We start from the raw sequence: 20,103 nt of genomic DNA on the forward strand, positions 1-20,103 counted from the left end.
ACCTGAAAATTAAATAATGCTTTCTGTTTACCTGTTGCTTGGGAGTTATTCTGAACTCTGTTCATCTTATATTTTGATGTACTGTGTAGGAACAGGGGAATAGCACGGAAATTTTCTTGAACGAGATCCCAACCAGCGATCGGCAGAATACGAAGCAGGTCGAGTAATCAGTATATCAGGATGTGTCACGTGTCACACTATGTCCGAATATTTTTTCGGAACTAATGCAAGGTTTATTGTTTTTAGCCCACTTTCCTTATTTTGAAAACATGAAAGGGAGCGTATGAGATCACTTTTATGTGTCTATGTCTGTGTGCCCTAACTCCCGAAACAGATGACCGTTGCTAAGCAACGGCTGAAGAATATATACCACTGCAATGATGCACACGCAACAACAGAAGAACTGTTGGATGCGGTCTGTGGCGTATAAAATATTCAGTATGCGGTTAAAGGAAAGTCAGACCCCTCCTCTCGCCGAAAATGAGGCAACGAAAGGTAAAGTTGTCCCTGTGCTTAAATTAAGCACTACGCCATGAAGGCGCATGGGGGAGTGGATATGTAGATCCATATTTTCTTAACCACGGACAAGAGTTCCTCATACCCATTGGATAGGAGGCTGGGTGGGCCCCAGAACCAGTCTGGAAGACGTGGGGAAGAGAAAATTCTTGACCGTGTCGGGAGTCGAACTCCGATCCCTCGGTCGTGCAGCCCGTAGCCAGTCGCTATACCGACTGCGNAGATGTGGGGAAGAGAAAATTCTTGACCGTGTCGGGAGTCGAACTGCGCTCTCTCGTCTCTCTGAGAAGGAGATTCTTTTCAAAATACGTAAAAGTCTTGGAAAGAACAAGAATGTGGTCAGGGGTCCCAGCAGGACCAGAAACCAAGATTGTCTTGCTGGCGAGGACCCGACCGGCCGCGATTACTTTTACACCATTTCTGGTTCTTCCCTTCCCACAGTAGGGTCACAGAGAGAGCAGAGAAATTTGTCTCTGGTAAGGTAGGTTAGATCTGCAGTTGCCTCACCGTTGGCATATCCGGCATATGGGGGGGGGGTCACTGGATGCGTTCCGGCTGCACGGTCACGGCTGTATGCCTTCGTCACCCTCAAATAATTGCAGGTATGTTACCACGCGATAGCGTAGTTGGTTGAGGCACCGCACTACAAGCCGGAAGGTCTCGGGTTCAAGTCCTGATGCGGTGAATTTTTTTCAATTGACCTAATCCTTCCAGTCGCACTATTGACCTGGGGTCGACTCATCCTCCAACAGAAATGAGTACCAGGAATCTTCCTGGGGGTAAAGGGCGGCCGCACACCAACTGCGTCAAGACAAGCATCAAGACATGAGAGAAAAGACGCAGTCTTTTTCATTCTTGATGAAGTCAGCATCATGACTCAGACCGGTGTGAGGCGGTTTTCATAATCTCATTCATTTCAACTGTGCTCCTTTCTTTGCGTCATGTCGCAGACATCGTGTCTTGACGCATGCCGGTGTGCGGCCTACCTAAGACTGACAACCTTACCGCCATCTGTGAGACGATTGTCTAGAAAATGTGGGAACCTCAACATCTCACAACCCTATGGGCCTCGTGTCCTGTCACAGAGTTAACTTTACGTTCTTACCTTTTATGAACGTTCATAGAGGTGTATTGTGGGCGGGGGTAAATAATTGAGAACAGTGAAATGATAAAACGCGCGAAAAATAGCAGTGAAAACACGTGAAGTTGAATTACTTTAGCGTCACAACAGAACTCGCATTGACAGCCCAATAACGGAAAGTACGTGTTTCTTTGGCAATGCACAGACCCGCAAGGCTTCCCTTTAATTTCGCCTCTCATTCGTTCACTAATTTACAACGAACAATACACTCGGAACAATGGAAGAATAAATCTCGGAAAAGGCAGTATTGGTAACATTCGAACATAAAGAACGCTGCAACCAACTTGACAGCAAGACAAACGAAATCCCTACGTAAATACTGTGTTTCGCAGTACATCTTTCAGTTCATGAATTAAATTGAGTCGTAGGGTAGGGGCCACACGAGTTTACTCCATGAGGCAAAAGTCTGAAGCCGTCGCTAGGCGCCGTTCCGCTGGTCAAGCACTCACTTTCTGAAATAACGAAAATCCATCACCTTTTTCACAGGAGCCCACCAGTAGTCCATATCCTGAGCCACATGAATCCATTTCATATCCAGACTTCGTATTTCTTTAAGATGCATTTTACGGCTGACCTAGGTTTACCAGCGTTTCGTTTGTTTTACTACAACTTTCTCTCTCTTAAGTTCAGAGCTTGTCTCAACACTGTGTCCTCAACACCCTCAACCACGAAATGATCGAGTATTTGGTTTAATATTAAATATTCAACCATGCAATGAACGATGATTTGTATAACAAATAACATGGTGGACGACCAAACTGGTTTGCATACAGATCCTTCTCATTTCTTCACAACAGATATCAGCTCCATATAATGGTCTTTCTTTCTGCATTTTAGTTTCTAGTACTGCCATTCAAATAAAGATTTTATTAATAGATCAAATACCGAATCACTTTTGCGCCACTCTGTATCTGTTTCTTTGTAGTGAGAGACCGAGTTTTGCAGCCACAGAGAATAGCGAGCAAAAAGAAATAAATACACCATCTCGGATATGACGCCATGTAGCCTGGTAGATGTGTACTCTCAATATGGAGACGGCACGTTCCTCCGAAACGTCTGTAAGCTAGTGGCACCACGTCGCAGGATACATAATTCTTCAGACTCACCGTAGTGAGAATATCGCAATTCACTCAGCAAGTGAAGTAGTTCTATAAATCTCGCTGTAAACGGTGAAACGCAGAACATTTCTATGCAGTTATATTTTAAAATCCTCCTGTCCCCGCCATTTTGTTCGCAGCACTGACGGAGATTGTGACTCAGTTTATAGCAGTCTGAAATAAAACTCAGTTCTGAACATTTTACCATCCCGATAACATATTTCACGCTGTACAATAAGGCGGTCAGTGCAAGTACTGTGACGTGGAAAGCACACGTTGTGTGATGTATCAGACAACTTCCGAGCAGTGCCGTGTGTGTATGATATGTTCCCATAACTTCTGAACATTTCCCTATATGGCATCATAAAACTGATGTCTCCATGATGTCTCCACGGGGAGGCAGGGTTCTGAAGCAGTGTTATTCCGTGTACTGGTCCATACCGCGGATTATTTCGTGCCAGTCCTAAAATTACTGACAAGATAACTTGTTGCCGTGAAATGACGCGACACTATGTTGTGGGTGGAGGCGGCGGTCTCCGTATGGGGAAGAAACTTGTGAATGTGTTGAATGAGCAATCGCAGAGATCCGTCAGGTTGTGGTTTTGCAGTCTGGGGTTTGAGAGGTAGGTAAACTTAGCGTAAGTGACGAACCTGAAGATGGCACTGTGTTGCCGAAACATGTAGTAAGAAGTGACATATGAAATTGAGTACACTACAAGAAGGCCTTTACTTACATATCATGGATGAAAATCAGTGCAACAGGACGCTAAAATACAGCGTTAAACATGTTTTCTAGTATAACCAAAATTTACATTTCATCTGTACCCGTTATGTACCAATGGGCAAATTTCGACATTTCAAAATTGTTTGAGATCTCTCTGTCTCTGGCTTTATATTACCATTATTTTATCATGGGAGATAATGGCGTCATTTTGACTTTAATACTGCAGGAAGGCTTTAATTTTGTGTCGATACCGAATATATTTTGAAGCTCCAGTAGTTTCATAATTACACTTAGACTATTATTTGGACACTGCAATAGGCGTATGAGGCTGAAATAGTAATGGTATTTTGAAAGCCCTAGGCCGTTTTGCCGATCTGTGAACTATAAATGACTGAGAACAATACCCTGGAGACCGCGACTGATATGGGAATTATTTTCGCCATAAAAAGCATGGCTCTGGCAACGGCTGCTGCAGCATACCCAGGGTTGTGGCCGTATGGACTCTAACACACATCCGTTTGATTCTGAACCACAAATTTCTCTCGCGACAGAACAGATAATGCCATGAACAAACGCAATCCGGTAACGCTCCATCCTCCCAGTTCTGCAGTCACAACAACACCGTTCTTCCTCTGAACAAGACTAAGGCAAAAAGCGATAGCTTCGTCTCGCGAAATTGCGCATAATATTGTAGAGCTGTCTTCTCCCTGTGCAAGGGCCTAGAGCTTAGTTCAGGTTGTTTTTTGGGAACCTGTAAAACCTCTTGTTTACTTACTAATACGCCTACACATGGGAAAGAGACATATTCCGTCTACTGGTCTCATTGCTACAATTCGTACATAGTAGGCTTACTGTGCCGATCAAAGTGGCCGAGTGATCTAAGGCATGAAAGTCTTCGCTTGCTCGAACGCTTGGATCCTGGGCTCGAATCCCACTGAACCTATGGATGTCTGTGTGTGCGTTTATTCTGTGTTTGTGTTGTCCTGCGAGCACGTATCGGCCTTGCGACGGGCCGATCTCCCGTCCAAGGAGTTTTACGGAACTGAAGAAGAAGCAAGAGCCCAATAAAGGGCTGTAGGGCCATTGATGAAAGAATGAATGCTTGCTGCAATGCGGATAGGTTTTCAGGTGCGTCCAGCAAACTTTCCGCTTGTAGTCCAACGTTTCCATGTTGTGACGTTCCTCTGGATGTGTGTTGCTGACTTTACTTCGGCTGGGGCACAGTCTCCTACATCATCCCCAGGCAAAAGCTGTCACTTGCATCCCCCTCCACACAATGGCCTGCAGGCTGTGTCGACACGCCGCCAGTTTCACGAAAGTTTTTTCCTCAACATCTTTACCGTACGAAATGGTGGTGATTGTTTCTCTAAGCACTTTAAAAATAGGTTCTCTTTTACGGCCTTTTTTTCGTATAAATGAAGGCATGTTCTAAAATAGAAACTTTTCATTCGCTGCACTTTCGCGACAAGTGAGCCCTCAGACGCGGATACAAGGAAATTAATGACTCTCTGACCATCAAGAAAACGTTTATGCCACAAACGTACAAAAAAAGGAATGCTGCCATATTGAGGGTACATTCTACTGCGTCAAACTGTACATCTGTTGCATTTGTACACTTAAGAAAGTAAGGTAGTGAGGCATGCCTACATGCCCCTTACATTTGCGCTGAGATAAACAGCTACGCTACTTTCGGAATACAGAATTCACTTTCATGTAATGAAGCTTTGAGTCATGTTTATGCCAAGTGTATAATCTGCTGCTTCTGCACGAGTAGGGTCTACATATGCTGATTAATATCTGCAGGGTTTACTGTATGTCTGTGGCTCTACATCTCTTTGTTGGGCCTTAGCCGCTTTCTGGATCCTATACCCAGTCGGTAGAACTCCTTGGGCAGGACATCAGCTCGTAACAAGGCCGCTACCTACAGACAGAACGAACGCACGCAGGCATCCATGCCTCGAGTGGGATTCGAACTCACGACCCCAGTGTTGGAGCCTCAGACCGCGCGGCAATTCTGATCAGCACAAGGATCTAGCTGTTTCGCTGCTGTAGCTTCAGCATGGGACTACCATTGCCTCACTGTATGCAGTGTCAGTGGAGCCAGCGCACACTGAAGGGAGTTCTGCACAGGGCAGTGGAAGAAACAGCTCTCCCTGCTCCTATTGATTAAGCCTGTACATCCGTGTGTCTCACATTTCCTCCCTTTTGGCGTATTAGGAACGAGAGTTAACAAATTAGCCTGCTCCGTGTATCCAAGGAGAATACCTGAACGGATTTCCCTGAAATTTAATGCTGCACAGTTTTGTTGAAATTGGTCAACTCGTTGTAAATTTGATTAAATTCAGTTTAAATGAGGAGCTTCATAACTTGTACTCTTCTCCAAGTATAATTAGAAGGATGTAGTCAATGAGGATGAGGTGGCCTGGGCATGTAGCACGAATGGAGGAGATGAAGAATGCATATAGAATATTGGTGGGAACGCCAGAAGGAAGGAGACCGCTGGGAAGACCAAGAAGTAGGTGATTGAACAATATTAAAATGGATCTTAGAGAGACAGGATGCTGTGGTATGGATTGATCTGGCTCAGGATAAGGACGAGTGGAGGTCTCTTGTGAACACGGTAATGAACCTTCGGGTTCCATAAAATGCTGGGAAATTTTTGAGTAACTGCAGATTTGGCTTCTCCTCAAGAAGGTCCCAGCTCCATCAGTAAGTAAGTAGGTTAAATCGACGCTAAGGATCATAAGTTAATAGTCACAAACTGAAAATATATAGCAATATAGCTCCAGAATTGTTATGACATGCGTACGTTTCTTAACTTGTTGGTTGTCTAATTGCCACCCCAATTAGAGTCGAGAGAAATGTCTGTCTGGTGCAGAAGTTTCGCTCAGTAAAGAAATCGAAAGATCCTGGCCGTACTTGAGTTACTGGATGGAACATGGGTCCCGACAGCGCTGATTTAGAAGGAAGGATTTGCATGCATTTCCACAGATATGATAGCGTGTCGCTGTATGAATTGTCGCCTTCCGATGCACTTCCGACACGCTCTGTTGTAGCATACGTCATTTCCGTGCCGATATTGTTTTGTAGTGCGCAGGGCCTCTACCTTTCCTCGGTTTATGTTTCTTTTCGAAGGCAAGTTCCTATTCTTTGGGGGGAATAAAAACAGAAGCAAACAGCGGCACGCGAGAGACGAGGAAAATCTTTCCATTTCCAGAAACGTAAGTTGCTCCTCCTTTTTGACTTCTTGCAAGACTCCCATAGCCCACATTCAAGAAATTTGTTGCCGGAGATAAACGTGGAGTTTGGCTGATGTAGGCATCTTACCCTGTTTGACAACGTAAACGAGTTTCAGATGGCTCGAGCTATGGGTCCGAGGCCTCCCCCTCACCCCCCCCCCCACCCACGACAGACATCCTTTTTTGACGGTCATCTAGGAAGGTTGAACCCGAAACTTAAAAAAAAAATGAAACCAGTAAAATCGGTGAATTCTTCCTTCTCTGTCCCCAGAGCCTTCGATCTGACCCTCAGAAGTAGGGCAGAATCAAACAGTAAAGTTCGGCTATAACCAAAAGTCATTAAAGTAAATATCAGAAAGACAAACTGGAAGACATTGATTTTCTGGGAAGGCACAGAAGGAAACCCGTGGATGCTGGATATTCTAAGAAGAAAGCAGTCTTCTTGGATGTGGCACCGCGTAGATGTGGTGTTAACCGACGTTTCGGAGGAACGTTCTCAAGGTCTCTTCGCTTGCGGATTTCTTATTTTTCCTTCTACCCTGAAGATGGAGGCGATACGTTCCTCCGAAACGTCCGTTAACACCACATCTACATGACCCCACATCCCAGAAGACTGCTTTCTTCATAGTCACCGCCGTGAAAACCTCAAATCTTACATAGGATATTCTGAGAATACAGTTTCTAGGACACAGTTTCTCTCGGCTGCTCTTTCACGTTTCATCAACCGTATCTGTTGTTGAAATATCAGTTTATTTAATGACCCTATATCAACTATCTGCCGATCACAGTGGCCGTGCGGTCTTCGCTCGCTCGAACCCTGGGATCATGGGTTCCAATGCCACTCAAGGCATGGATGTCTGCATGCGTTTATTGTGTTTATAGGTAGAGACCTTGAGGCGGTCTAATCCCCCGCCGAAGGTCATCTTGCCCCCGGGGAAAGGGCTTACAATATCCAGTGGGTCCGAAGCGGGATGCATTTCGGAGACGAGGTAGGCGCTGTCGAGTAGGAAAAATTTCTTGCCCCTACCGGAAAAAGAACCCCGTGTGTCCAGTTCATAGTCCGTCGCTATACCGACTGAGCTATCCCATATCCCTAAAGGAATATTATACTTTCAAAATTATATATAGATCTAATGCAGTCAAGTAGGAACTTCATTTTACGTCAGTCGATAGAGAATAGTTGGAAGTTTTGTTTTAAATCGCCGAAGTTTTGTTGTTGCGCCCCCCCCCCTGCGAGATTCCACTAATTTCGAAAAATGACCAGTCCACATTTCGGCCCACGCTAAGCCAGCCGGTTCTTCATTTATACTTGGTAAAACCCTCTCCAGGATGTAGGGTGCGTTTGCATTACTTTCTTCAAATACTTTTAAATTTGTAAAATTGCTGTATGCTTATCTTGTATATTCGAGTCGACAGAGGCTGGTCTGTAGAACTGGTTGCATCACTCGAAGGCGAAGTAAGCGACGCAACTTGTCCCCTGTAGTGAACATACTGCATATCCATAACATATGCCTGCTTCTCAAACTGTCACATATTCCTAACCGTAAAATACTCGTATAATTGGCAAAGGTACAGATGAAGTTGGGGCCCGCGGTAGCGTAGTTGGTTGAGGCAATATGCTACAGTCCGGTAGGTCGCGGGATCGAGTCCTGATGAAGTTGATATTTTAAATTTTCCTAATCCTTCCAGTCGCACTATGGCCCTGGGATCGAAACAGCCTCTAACAGAAATGAGTACCAGGAATCTTCCTGGGAGGTAAAGGGCGGCCGGCGCGTGAGACTGACCTTACCGCCATCTGTGAGCCGAGTGTCTAGAAAATGTGCGAGCCTCAACATCTCACAACCCTATGGGCCTCCCCGGGCTGTTACAAGGATAGCTTACAGAAACATTTATCACTCTGCTTAATTAATTAAGCATCGCGTCATTAGGACTTATGGGGGGAGTGGAGGTATAGCTCCGCTGTTACTTGATGGCGCTGAGTAGTCAGCTCCACGTTCCTTCCGCTCTACACCCCGGGGGATATTCCCCTGGTGCCCATTCTGAACGCAACTAAATGCGTCACAGAGCCCGGCCTAGACTCTACGGAGATGAGGCTAACCCGGCTGGGAATCGAACCGCAAAACATAATTTAATAATACGAAAATAGAAATTAATCTTTGTCACTAAAACTGTACGCATGCAGATATCACGTCTGGAGCGGCATCTGTCACAGCGCAGACAAGTTCTAGCATTTGCTGGCTGTACGGTTTCATTCCTGCACGTTAATCGTATTTCAGTAGTCTGTGCGCGTCCAGCGGCTCCATAAATTACACTTTTAATATAACACACAGAGATAAAATCAAGGAGCTTTAGATCTCGGGAGTACGGGCCAGGAGAATGCCCAGTTAGAGTAGTTCAAGCAGTGTAACCGTACGTCCCTTGTCAAAATTATATAATTAAGGGTATGAACTACTTAGGCATTGTTTAATACCGTGAGAGACGCTCCATCGGCGAGATACCATCCCGGGACCGCTAAGGGTGCCGCTATTGTCCCTAACGTCGCCTGTTTACTCCAAGCATATCATAAACCCATGAACTGACCGTGTGCGAGACCGGCCAGGAGGGGTCTTAGATTCCTTGAAGACCTACAGAGGTTTATGGGTATCTCGAAAAATACGAATGTAGGGCAGATGTCGGGCTCGTCCCTTGGTTTTCTCTTGTTATTTTCTTGTTTCGTTTTATGGGGACTTGTAAAGATGGGAGTCGGCTATAGGGAGCGGAGGAGGACAGTGGTGGGAATGTAGATAGAGAAGAGAGAAGTGTTTAAGAGTAGCGGTAGCTAGTCAGCGGACGGAGCGGCTAGCTAGGAGAATAATGTAAATATTCATCATTAATGAAATTTTAAATTAAAACTGCAATCCACGGTGTGTTCTGGAGCCCCCCCGGATTTATTTACCCCGAAGTGTGTTCCACTCCCATCTCCGAAGCACCCGTATCCTGTGATTAAGAACTCAAGCTCGAGCGACAGTCGTGGCAACTGTACCTCGGCGGACGGCTACAGTAGCGTTGCCGTGAGAGGGACCGGCACACAATTTTGTTGGAAACCTCAAGTTCCTGTCTTTACTTTCAGCTGTGGGAAAACGCAAAGTCTAGTTTCTCTTTCATTCAGAGATTTGCCGTGGTTAAGAAAATATAACACTTTGAAAAACAGAACATTTTTGTGTATTTTGAGTGTGGTGAAATTTAGCCGTTCCTACACTGTAAGATTTGTATTATGAGCAATATAATTAACGCAAGCCACTTAGTCCGTTGCGTAGTATTTGTAATTGTATTCTGTTTTCACGTATTTTCCGAATGTCGCACAACTTAGAGTTTTCCCCTCACGCTGCTTGTCAGTGCCTATGCGCTGCTCTTGTATCTGTTTATCTATCTCTATATCCGTCTGTCTATATGCCTCTATATCTCTGTACAGAAGGAAACTAGATAATTTGCCTCTGTATTGATATTTGATGAGATTTTCTAGTGGTGAAAATCCGTGTTCAGGTACACTGTATTGAGACGTGTTGAATTCAGCTAACTAGATACCAACATTACAGAGGAGGAAACAGATTCTGTAGGCTTGTGTGAAGATGGAAACAACACATTCCTCCGAAACGTTGGTATCCACCTAATAGCTCGACTGTGTCACAACCAGAAGAGTGTGGTATGTTACCGTGTCCATGGAAAATTGTGTGGGCGCCAGCCAGCCAGTTATCCAACCCAAGCTTGAATTTTAGGTGTACGGTCATAAGCCTGACTGGGTAGAATTAATTGCTGTGTTTCTGTGTACAGATTCCCTCCACTTTTTGCCGCTGGAACACGAACCCCGGATATATCTGGCGGCACCATCAGGCGTGCAAGTAACCAGGGTAACAGCTGTAGATCCACGCAACCCGGAGTACGCGATTAAATACTCACTGGATCCGGATAAATATGACAGCCAGTTCTTCCAGATTCACGCAGAATCGGGCAACATTACCACGAAGAGGTAAGCTTTTATTGAAACTTATGTTTAAGGACAGCATGAAGAAGGAAATGAGCAGTTTCACGACTGCAGTTTCTAACAGTGAGCGTGTAAAGAGTGACGTGTCTTCTATCAGCAAAGGAAAATGTACCCATCCCGGTTGGCTAAATGCAATACGCCTGCAATATTGCTCCTTGTTACAAGGATAGCTTTACTTTACTTACTTACAAGTGGAATTAATCCAGAAAAGCTTGAAGATAAAAAGAGGTGGGACATTACGTTTTCTAGAAAGTTGCATCTAAAATAAATGATGGCTTTAGAGTGGATTCATCTGACTCAGGGCAGAAGGTAATGATGGGTTCTGATTAATATGCTGATGGTCTCTCAGGTTCCTTACAATATGATGAATATCATCTCGCTGAGTAAGTGTTAGCTTCCCCGGAAGGACCCTACTGTGAGGAGTTAGAGGAGGTTGGATGTTGATGACCGGAAGTGGCCGCAGTACAAGGGACTTAGTCCCACCCCACTAGCAATAAAAAAAAGATGTTGATGTACGGAGAAGAGAAAGAAGCGTCATGGCCAGTTCAAAGTATTCCAGGTTCTTACGTAAAACCGCGACAACTAATTCATGAGAGCCAGTGTCCCGGCACTCACCCGGCCCGCCTATCCCGCGCATGCAGATGAGATGCTTTGGCGCTCTGCAGTTGAAACCGCACGAAGGGCGTTCGGTAGTGCGTCAACAGCAAAGTAAGGTGTGGGGGGTAGGGGTGGGACAGGGGGGAAGGAGAGCAAGAATTGGTGTAACATATTTCACCGCCTGAAATACAAAGACAGATTTCCATGATGTTAGAAATCTCTGCTCCAGCCTCAAAGCAGGTGCATCTTCCGTCTTGTTGTCGGGGCCTATTATTTTACTCTACGCTTCGAGCAGTTGAGTGTTACAAAGATATGAAACGTCAGATCTATTGTCGGCCTGAATGGGAACTGAGACAATAGGGCGCGTATATAGATTAGATAATGTATTGAAATACATGACGCGCGAAACAGCTGTTTATCAGTTGCACACAGAACAGTTCTACTCGCCGAATACGGTGGTTAGCGTCCGTGTTTCCGATTCAGAAGGTCCTGTTTTCATGCCTCGCACCCGTAAACTCTCTGTGCTGACATGTCTGTTCTCACAAACTTAAGAATTGAGTGTATCGAAGAAATATAAAAAGGAAACTAACTCTTAACACGGCCACGCCATAGCTCAAGCGGTTAGTCGCTGGCTTCCCACCGCTGCGGTCCGGGTTCGATCCCGGGTCTGGTCAAGTGGGATTTGTGGTGGACATAATGGCGCTGGGGCGGGTTTTCTCCGAGTACTTCGGATTCCCCTGCCAGTCTTCATTCCACCAAATTCTCCATCATCATAATCACCCAGGGCAGGTACAATAAGCCAATCAGTGGCCGCCGTGCGGAGTGGACCCAGCTGGACTCCACCCCTCTCTAAGCGAATTAAAAAAAGACTCCTAACACTCCGGGGGTAAAGCGACCGGGGCTTCAAGCTGACCACTCACCTCCAACTAATGCCGAAGTCAAGAAAATATGGATCTACACATCCACTCGCCCACGCGCCTTCATCGCGTAGTGCTTTAAGTAGTTAAGCAGAGGGACAGCTTTAACGTACCTTTGCCTAACGTTCGTTACCGTGCTCACTCTTCACTGCCGTTATCACAATTGGTACAATTACAAAAGCTCACGTTTCCTATGGTCACCATGGTTACTGCCTTCCGGTGGCTGCACTGGTGTCGCTGCCACCTCAGAAGTTCGTGTATCCACCTCGCTGCTATTGCAGAATACGGGAAATTAAAATACGAATTTTGGATGTTTCTAACGGTATAGCGTTCGTGTTAGATGTCACGAGTTCTGTGCAGCAGAACAAGTGTTGAGCCGTGCAGTCGGAAAGGCAGACGTGCTGAGAGACATGTCTCTCACTGTTGCGTTTCTCTTGCGCTTGTGCAAACAGCGCGTTACAGCAATATGGGAAAGTTAGAAGGAAGGAGTGTCTAGGTTATTATGAACTGAAGAAGCATAAGCTCTGGTTCGATAAAAGATGCTCAGAATTATCAGACAAAAGGAAACAAGCCAAACTGCAGAGGTTACAGGATCCAAGCGAGTTAAATGGGGATCATCTGAACAATATAAGACGTGAAACCAGCAGGCATTTCAGGAACAAAAAGAGGGAATATCTGAAAGACAAATTTGATGAGCTTGTAACGAACAGTAAGAACAAGAATATTTCATAGCTGTATAGAGGAAAAAATGACTTTAAGAGGGGTTACCAACCTAGCAGTAACTTAGTGAAGGATGAGAATGGTGATCTGCTTGCAGATTCCCACAGCATTTTGAATAGTTCACAAGAAGGGTGATAAAACTGTGTGTAGTAATTATCGGGGGATATCACTACTATCAACTTCATACAAAATTCTATCCAATATTCTTCTCTCAAGGTTAAGTTCATATATAGATGAAATTATTCGGGATCTTCAGTGTGAGTTTCGACGGAACAGATCAATTACAGATCAGATCTTTTGCATTCGTCAGATATTGTAGAAACCATGGGAGTACAGTGAGACAGTACATCAGCTATTCATAGACTTCAAGAAAGCCTATAATTCAGTTAGGAGGGAAGTACTGTACAGTATTCTGATAGAGTTTGGGATACCCATGAAACTAGTCAGGTTGATTAAAATGTGTTTAAACGAAACGTATAGTAAAGTCCGTGTGGGTAAACATTTGTCTGATAAATTTCCTAGCCAGAATGGTCTAAAACAAGGAGATGCTTTATCGCCACTGCTTTTCAACTTTGCCTTAGAATATGCCATTAGGAAGGTCCAGGGAAAACCAGGTGGGAGGAATAATTCCGAATATTTCTCAACATTAGTCAACTTGATCACAATTCCGTGCCAGACATGTCATTTAAATTATCCTCTCCTCGTAGCTTCACTTGCTTCTGTCTTGTAGTAATGAAGTCGGGTTTCCATGTACTATTTGCATTGAGGTTTCATGCTGGAATGGGCTTAAGAAGTTGAATATGCATGCACCCCGTTGATGCTGAATTAAAATCAGTGGATGGTGGTGGGTAGATTTTGTGGCAGTTTCGAAAACCATTCCTTGCAAGAAAGGCAAGATGCCAGATCCCATGGCATATCTTAATGAAACATACGTAGCGGGAGTTGTGGGAGGGGGGGCGGCATGTTCTGTGGGCATCTGTCTCGCTCCAACCAAACTACGGCGTTTGCTGACGCAGACAGGATGCACCGCTAAAAGCTAAGTAAGTGAGCGGCCACATCAAACATCAGCATTTCCAATAGATTCCTCTGCCCCCTTAACAATTTCTGGCAGAACCTCTGCGTTTTTCATTCCAGATAACCGTACTTCATGTCTGGATATTTGTCGTGCCACCAAGGGAGCCCACGTTTATATTTATTTAGAAAGTTTTATACCCAGAAAAAAACTTAGATAGTTTCCCTTTGTAGTCGTGTAACCCATTAATGTGTATAATAAATTCTTTCTGAGATATAATTATTTTATTTTGGATACATTTCATTCGGACACTGTATTGAAGCTGCAGTGGGACCTCACAGATGCGCTTGCGCAGAGATCAGAACGATTTCGTTTTCGTTGAGTGCCAGACTGAAGGAACGGCTACAGCCAATGTAAATCAGATGTTGAACTTGAATGATTTGGAAAGTTCTTTCAGAAACGGGAAAAAATTTAAACAATATTATAAGCCTCTTCATATCCTATGATTTCTAAATTCCAGGATAGAACTTAATTTATAGTTGAGTTAACAGCGCTACCAATAGCTCAGTCTATACAGCGTCGAATTCTGATTACTTAATATTGAATTAAAAAGCTTGTGGAAGGAGGTGGTCATGGCCTACTTTGAGTTACTGTCCCTGCATTTGTCTGGAGTAACTAGGGAAACCACAAAAAACGTTCTGAGTCAGTGTAGCCAGACTTAGAGCAGAGATTTGAAATCTGAACCTCCAGAGAACGAAGCAGAATTGTTACCCAGACAGAAACAATCCCCTAAGTCAAGAAGTGGGCCCATAAGTTTAGGCTTCAGGCTGAACACAAGGCGCAATGCAGTTCTGCCCACTCTGCTGTAAAGCTATGCACTTCCGAGACTTTGCGCTTGTATCTACTGGTTTCCTGCATTCTTTAGTCTTCGTGGCTGGAGACAGAACGTCGGCTTTCTGCGAATTACAGGGAGTTACGTCCAGGAAGATTGTACTCTTCACTCTTGGACTTATTTCAGAATTGTAAGCCAGAAGAAAACCTAAATGTTACAGAATTTTATTCTTACCTCACAGAAAATACACTGAATCTTCATTAAAAAGAACAATCAGTTGATGCCGCGTAAGGAAATAATCACTAAGTGTTCTAAGAATTATACAAAACATACTTTGTATATCAAATGTACAGTGACTGAATCTTGAAGTTGATGGTATGTATGCTCGTATTAACAACAGTGCATTAAAAGGTTAAACAACTGAAATATATCAATTGAATTATTAGAATGTTAGGAATAAAATTTTAAATTTTTGTTACATTTAAATCTCTATAATTGATGCAGTATTACATTGTTTTCAGAACGCTGTATTATCTGATTAATTAATTGCTAAATGTATAATTCGCTGGTCTTAAGGCGTGTGCAATAAAACAAACAAAATGGCTACTGATTCAGTTTGGAATGCAGTGTGCGTCCCCATCTGAGGGCCTCTGTCCAGCAGAGTGTAACTTCCATCGGCTTGCTGCTCTAAAACCCCGCATTCCAGTTGTCACCTGCGTATGATATTATGCATGAATCCACATGAAATACTGGTCCAATTTGAAATGCATAACAAGTTTTGAATGCATACATATAGATACATCGATTGTATCGACTTTAATCGAGTTCATTCAGAGGTTCCATTCCGGGTTTAGAACGTGTTAACGACAAACATCCCGATATTGTGTAGAGCATAGGACAGATTGGATTCACGCTCAGTTGCTGGATGCAAACTGTATTAAAGGGACTGAGAGGTGGGCTCATATGAACTGTTGATTCAGAGCCGAATCAATAAAAGCTTTCCCTACGGTAGAAAGTGAACTTTTCGACTGAAAATTTTCTGTACCCAGACATTTTAGAGAATATTATGTTGGTCACTCAGATGGTTAAAGAAATGTTGTTTTATATTTCTGTTGTCATTAAGGCTCCAGAAATACAGAATGCCCAGTAATAAGTACCTGCCAACTCTCCACATGATTCCTTGATGACACTAAAACAGAAATATTCGTATATTGTCACGCATAGGAGTGACTGTAGATGGGGTTCGGATTGGTAATTGGATGTATTGACCACGTACAAGTCGCAGTTACTAATAAATATAAAAATGTTGCTGATTTTCACACTTTACAAATCACTCCACACTAATATTTTCAGTATGTTTCCATTAGTTTTCACTGTCCGTTCCCTGGCAACGGATCTCTAACACCAGAAATATGAGTATAAAGTTTCACTATGTTACACACTCCCATGTGAGAACCAGGAGGTAACGAAGTGAGCATGGGAACTGAAGAAATTCAATTATTAGGAGCCGTTACTAGTGAACGGCTGGTAAAGGCACAGAAGACTGAAAAGACTTAGCGTGTGCTGTAGTGATTTATAAAGTGTGGAGATCGGTGATGTTGCTATAATCAAGTGCATTCACGAGTCATGTGTTAATGTGGTCAATAAATCCAATCTCCAATCCGAAGCCCGTCGATAGTGACACACACTCTCGTGACGGTATTGTCATCTCCAGAGGGGATACCGTACCGTATACAGTGGAGTCCGGTTAACTGGGACAAATCGGGGCTACCCCAAATCTACGAAGTTGCATATAAAGGTTTATGTACATGTTGTCACGTGACAGAGTGACCAGAGACGGGGTTTGGATTGGTAACTGGATTTATTGACCACTTATACAGTCACTATTCGTGACTGAACTTTACAGATCGCTGACGCACACTGACTAGTGTCCTCAGTCTATTAGAGCCTACACTAGCCGTTTCTTTGTAACGGATTTGAACACAGTAACTATGAGTCTCACTGAATCACACACTCCAAATATCACACATAAATTTTTCTCTTGAAGGTCGGACTTTCAGTCGTGCACATTTCCAAATAACTAGTTGTCCCAAACCGTCCTGGTTGTAACATCTCGGCACGGACCAACAGAAAACACAATTCTTCTGTTGTTATGTCTTGATTTGTTGGCGGAGAGACGTGGTTACCGTGTTTACAGCCCGTTGTTGGGCCCAGGCCTCTACTTTTCGAGTGGGATTCGAACTACGATCCCAGATTTCAAACGAGCGAAGACAGTTCATGCCTTAGACCGCGCGGTCACTGTGGTCGGCAGGACAACTTTACCTTGCACATGCGGAATTTGAATTCACAGCTTGCTCGAGGCCTCAGGAAATCCACTTCTGCAGATATGCGGTACTCCATAGTATATTGGGTTGCAGATTATTAAGGGGCAACGTGATTTTTTTTTCCCCCGCAGACGATAAATCAAGTACACCATTGAGTGTAGAAACCTACTACCTTATCCGTGAGATTTTTATGGTTGCTGGAAGCAGGGTGAGAGGCGGAAGGTAGGCAACCCCCCACCCCTTCCTTTTCTCTATACATGGAACCTGTTTCATAAAGCAGTAAATTTACCGCATTTTCTCGACGTTGCCGCGGTATGCACACATGCGGTCCTTATCGTTATTCGGGCGACCTGTGTAAATTTCGCATAATTTCAGTGTTTCAGTACTAATGGAATGGTGCACTTATCCAGCTGCCTGCTGGTGGCGTTCACATGTACGCGTATGTAACAGTCTCTGCCCCTTCAGACAGAACTCTCTTCATGATTTCTGTAATTACTGACTGCTTTCGGGTATAACTCATAAAGCCTAATTATCTCATGGTACTGGCTCTTAGTCTTACAGTGGTGTTACAATGATATTTCTATCACAGAAGTTAGGCGTCAGACACAGAAGTTCATAGACTGGCTTGCTACTCTCGTCTGTACGGCAAGTAGAATTGGCATTTCTTGCAATTAATATATTACAGATTATTATTATTATTTATTATTACTACAATTACGTACTCGTGCTAACTTTGTAATTGGCCTCTGAGCTGTTACGTTTGCACGTGTAAAAACAAGAATTTGTTTGAGTTTTATTATTATTATTTTTAAATATTTATACTTCAAATGTCTCAGTTCTCAATAATAACTTCGGTTTGTGTTAATGAAATTATTATTACTATTATTACTTTGTTTGTTTGTTTAGTTTTCTCTATTAATGTGTTTTCCCTCCAGCTCTTGCCTGTAAATTGTTTTTGACTTTGTGTTGTGTTTGTCCTTAATGTAAGTACCGGTATCTACACTGTGCTCTGTCTGTAATTGGCCTTGCGGCTGTTGACTCGGCACATAAATAATAAAGAATTTAATTTAATTACTTTTATTTGTTAAGTATCTCCTCCTCAAGTACAAATTATCATTCTGCTAGATTCACTTAACTGCTGATGTCGGGACCAAAGCGGTTTCATATTTGATTATAGCACGTTCTTAATTATATTCAATTCGAATGAATGCATATACAGTGGAACTTGGTTATAACGTCATCAAAGGGACCTAAAAATAGTGTCGTTATAAACGAATGTCGTTGTAACCGAAATGGGCACTTCCTCAGTAGCCTTATGTTAGTCACGTAAAAATCTACCAAAAACCGAGTTAAAAATGTTGCATTTTTTAGTGAAATACGTAGTTAAGTACAGACTAACGTAACATTAACGTGGAATTGCCCAAATGTGTAATATCAAAGACATATTACAGCGCTTTTCACTGACAATACACACCGCACTAATACTGTATATTAAAGGTAGGCCTACTCACCAAATTACAGTAGATTACATCAATTGTTGTGCCTTACTGTACCTAGATACGAGTACAGTAATCAGTTATCTTCATCTGTTTCCTGTTACTTGCCCAATACACACTTTCTAAATTACGTTCAATGTCCATATCAGAGAGATTCAGGAATGAAAATGACGTTACATACGAGGTTGATGCATTTGTGCATGTCGTACTAAGCAAGGTACAAAAACAGTTGCTTTATGAAGAATTAGTTCGTACCATTGAATATTTGACGCAATAGACAAGGTGTCGCAGAAACCGATGTTGCTATAACCAAGTTTTACTGTAATTTGTGTCACTGCATGACGATTGACATGATTGCGCTGATTGCATTGTTGTTGTCTCATTTCGTCTTTTGTTTGTTTCTACGTGTTTCTCTCATGCTCACTTTGGGTTGCTGGTTGAGCATGTAAATATATAAATAATTCAATTATTATTTTAAAAAAGGGAGTCCCTATGTTCAGTTAAACACTAAGACATGAAGAGTGGAGGTATAGCTCCACTATTCTTGACCTCGACATTAAATGAAAGTGATTGGCCAGCTTCCCGCCTCGGCCGCTTAACCCCCGAGGAAGTCACCCCCGGTACCCATTGGATAGAATGTTGGGTAAGCCCCAAAGCCGGTCTGGACGTTGTGAAAAGAGAAAATTTTGCCCCTCCTGGGATTTGAACCCCGGCTGACCAATCCCTAAGCCGTCGCTATACCGACTGACGTATCCCAACTCCTGAATACTACTACTACTACTACTAATAATAATAATAATTGTGTAAGTAAACTAAATTGAATTGATATATTATTCAAGAACTGATTACTTGAAATAGATGTCTTCGTAAATCTATCGGACATTCTTTCTAAGAATTACGCTACCTCCATCTTTGTATTTGCGGGTTCTAATAAGAGACAAATTAACAGAAGTTGCATAATTCTTTACTACATTTTACCAATCAAAAGCAGACCCACTTTAATTAAAGCGTGTTCATTTATTTTTCACAGATATTTCGAATTAAAATCATTTAATTTTGTAATTGTATTTCCAGTTCGGGTATTTTGGATAATGCGGAAGACATGAATTTGTGAAGAATGTTGTATAGCACCATCTTGAGGCAGAAGGAATGTAATATTAAGAATATCTTGACCTTTGGCTTCACACGGCTCGACTTTGATGCTTATTGTCCATGCATTACCTCACAGTGGGATGTCCTTAGGACATTATTTTGCAGTCGGTGCCGAAATACGGCTTATCTGGAACCACACAATTTGGGGGTAAGTGACCAATTGGATTTGGAATGCTGAAACATATGAAGAATCTGCTGTTTATGTATGCCTCAAACGGGGGAGTCGTAAGTCGCCTGAAATTTCGAAATTTTGAAAAAAAAAAAAAAAAAAAAATTAACTTTTTCACAAACCAGAAGAGGGCGCGGATTTAAGTG

General features: G+C 43.1%; 1 protein-coding gene across 2 annotated transcripts in view; it reads left to right on the forward strand.

Moving 5' to 3' along the window:
* The window catches only part of LOC111864117, a 487,205-nt gene that overhangs the window by 395,658 nt on the left and 71,444 nt on the right, over positions 1–20,103 (forward strand). For both annotated transcript variants that reach the window (XM_023851148.2, XM_023851149.2), the window contains one exon: positions 10,528–10,723. In XM_023851148.2, the coding sequence (XP_023706916.1) occupies positions 10,528–10,723 (196 nt within the window). The remainder of the gene's footprint in view (positions 1–10,527; positions 10,724–20,103) is intronic.

This window comes from Cryptotermes secundus, unplaced genomic scaffold (genome assembly GCF_002891405.2).
Source record: "Cryptotermes secundus unplaced genomic scaffold, Csec_1.0 scaffold708, whole genome shotgun sequence".
Taxonomy (NCBI): domain Eukaryota; kingdom Metazoa; phylum Arthropoda; class Insecta; order Blattodea; family Kalotermitidae; genus Cryptotermes; species Cryptotermes secundus.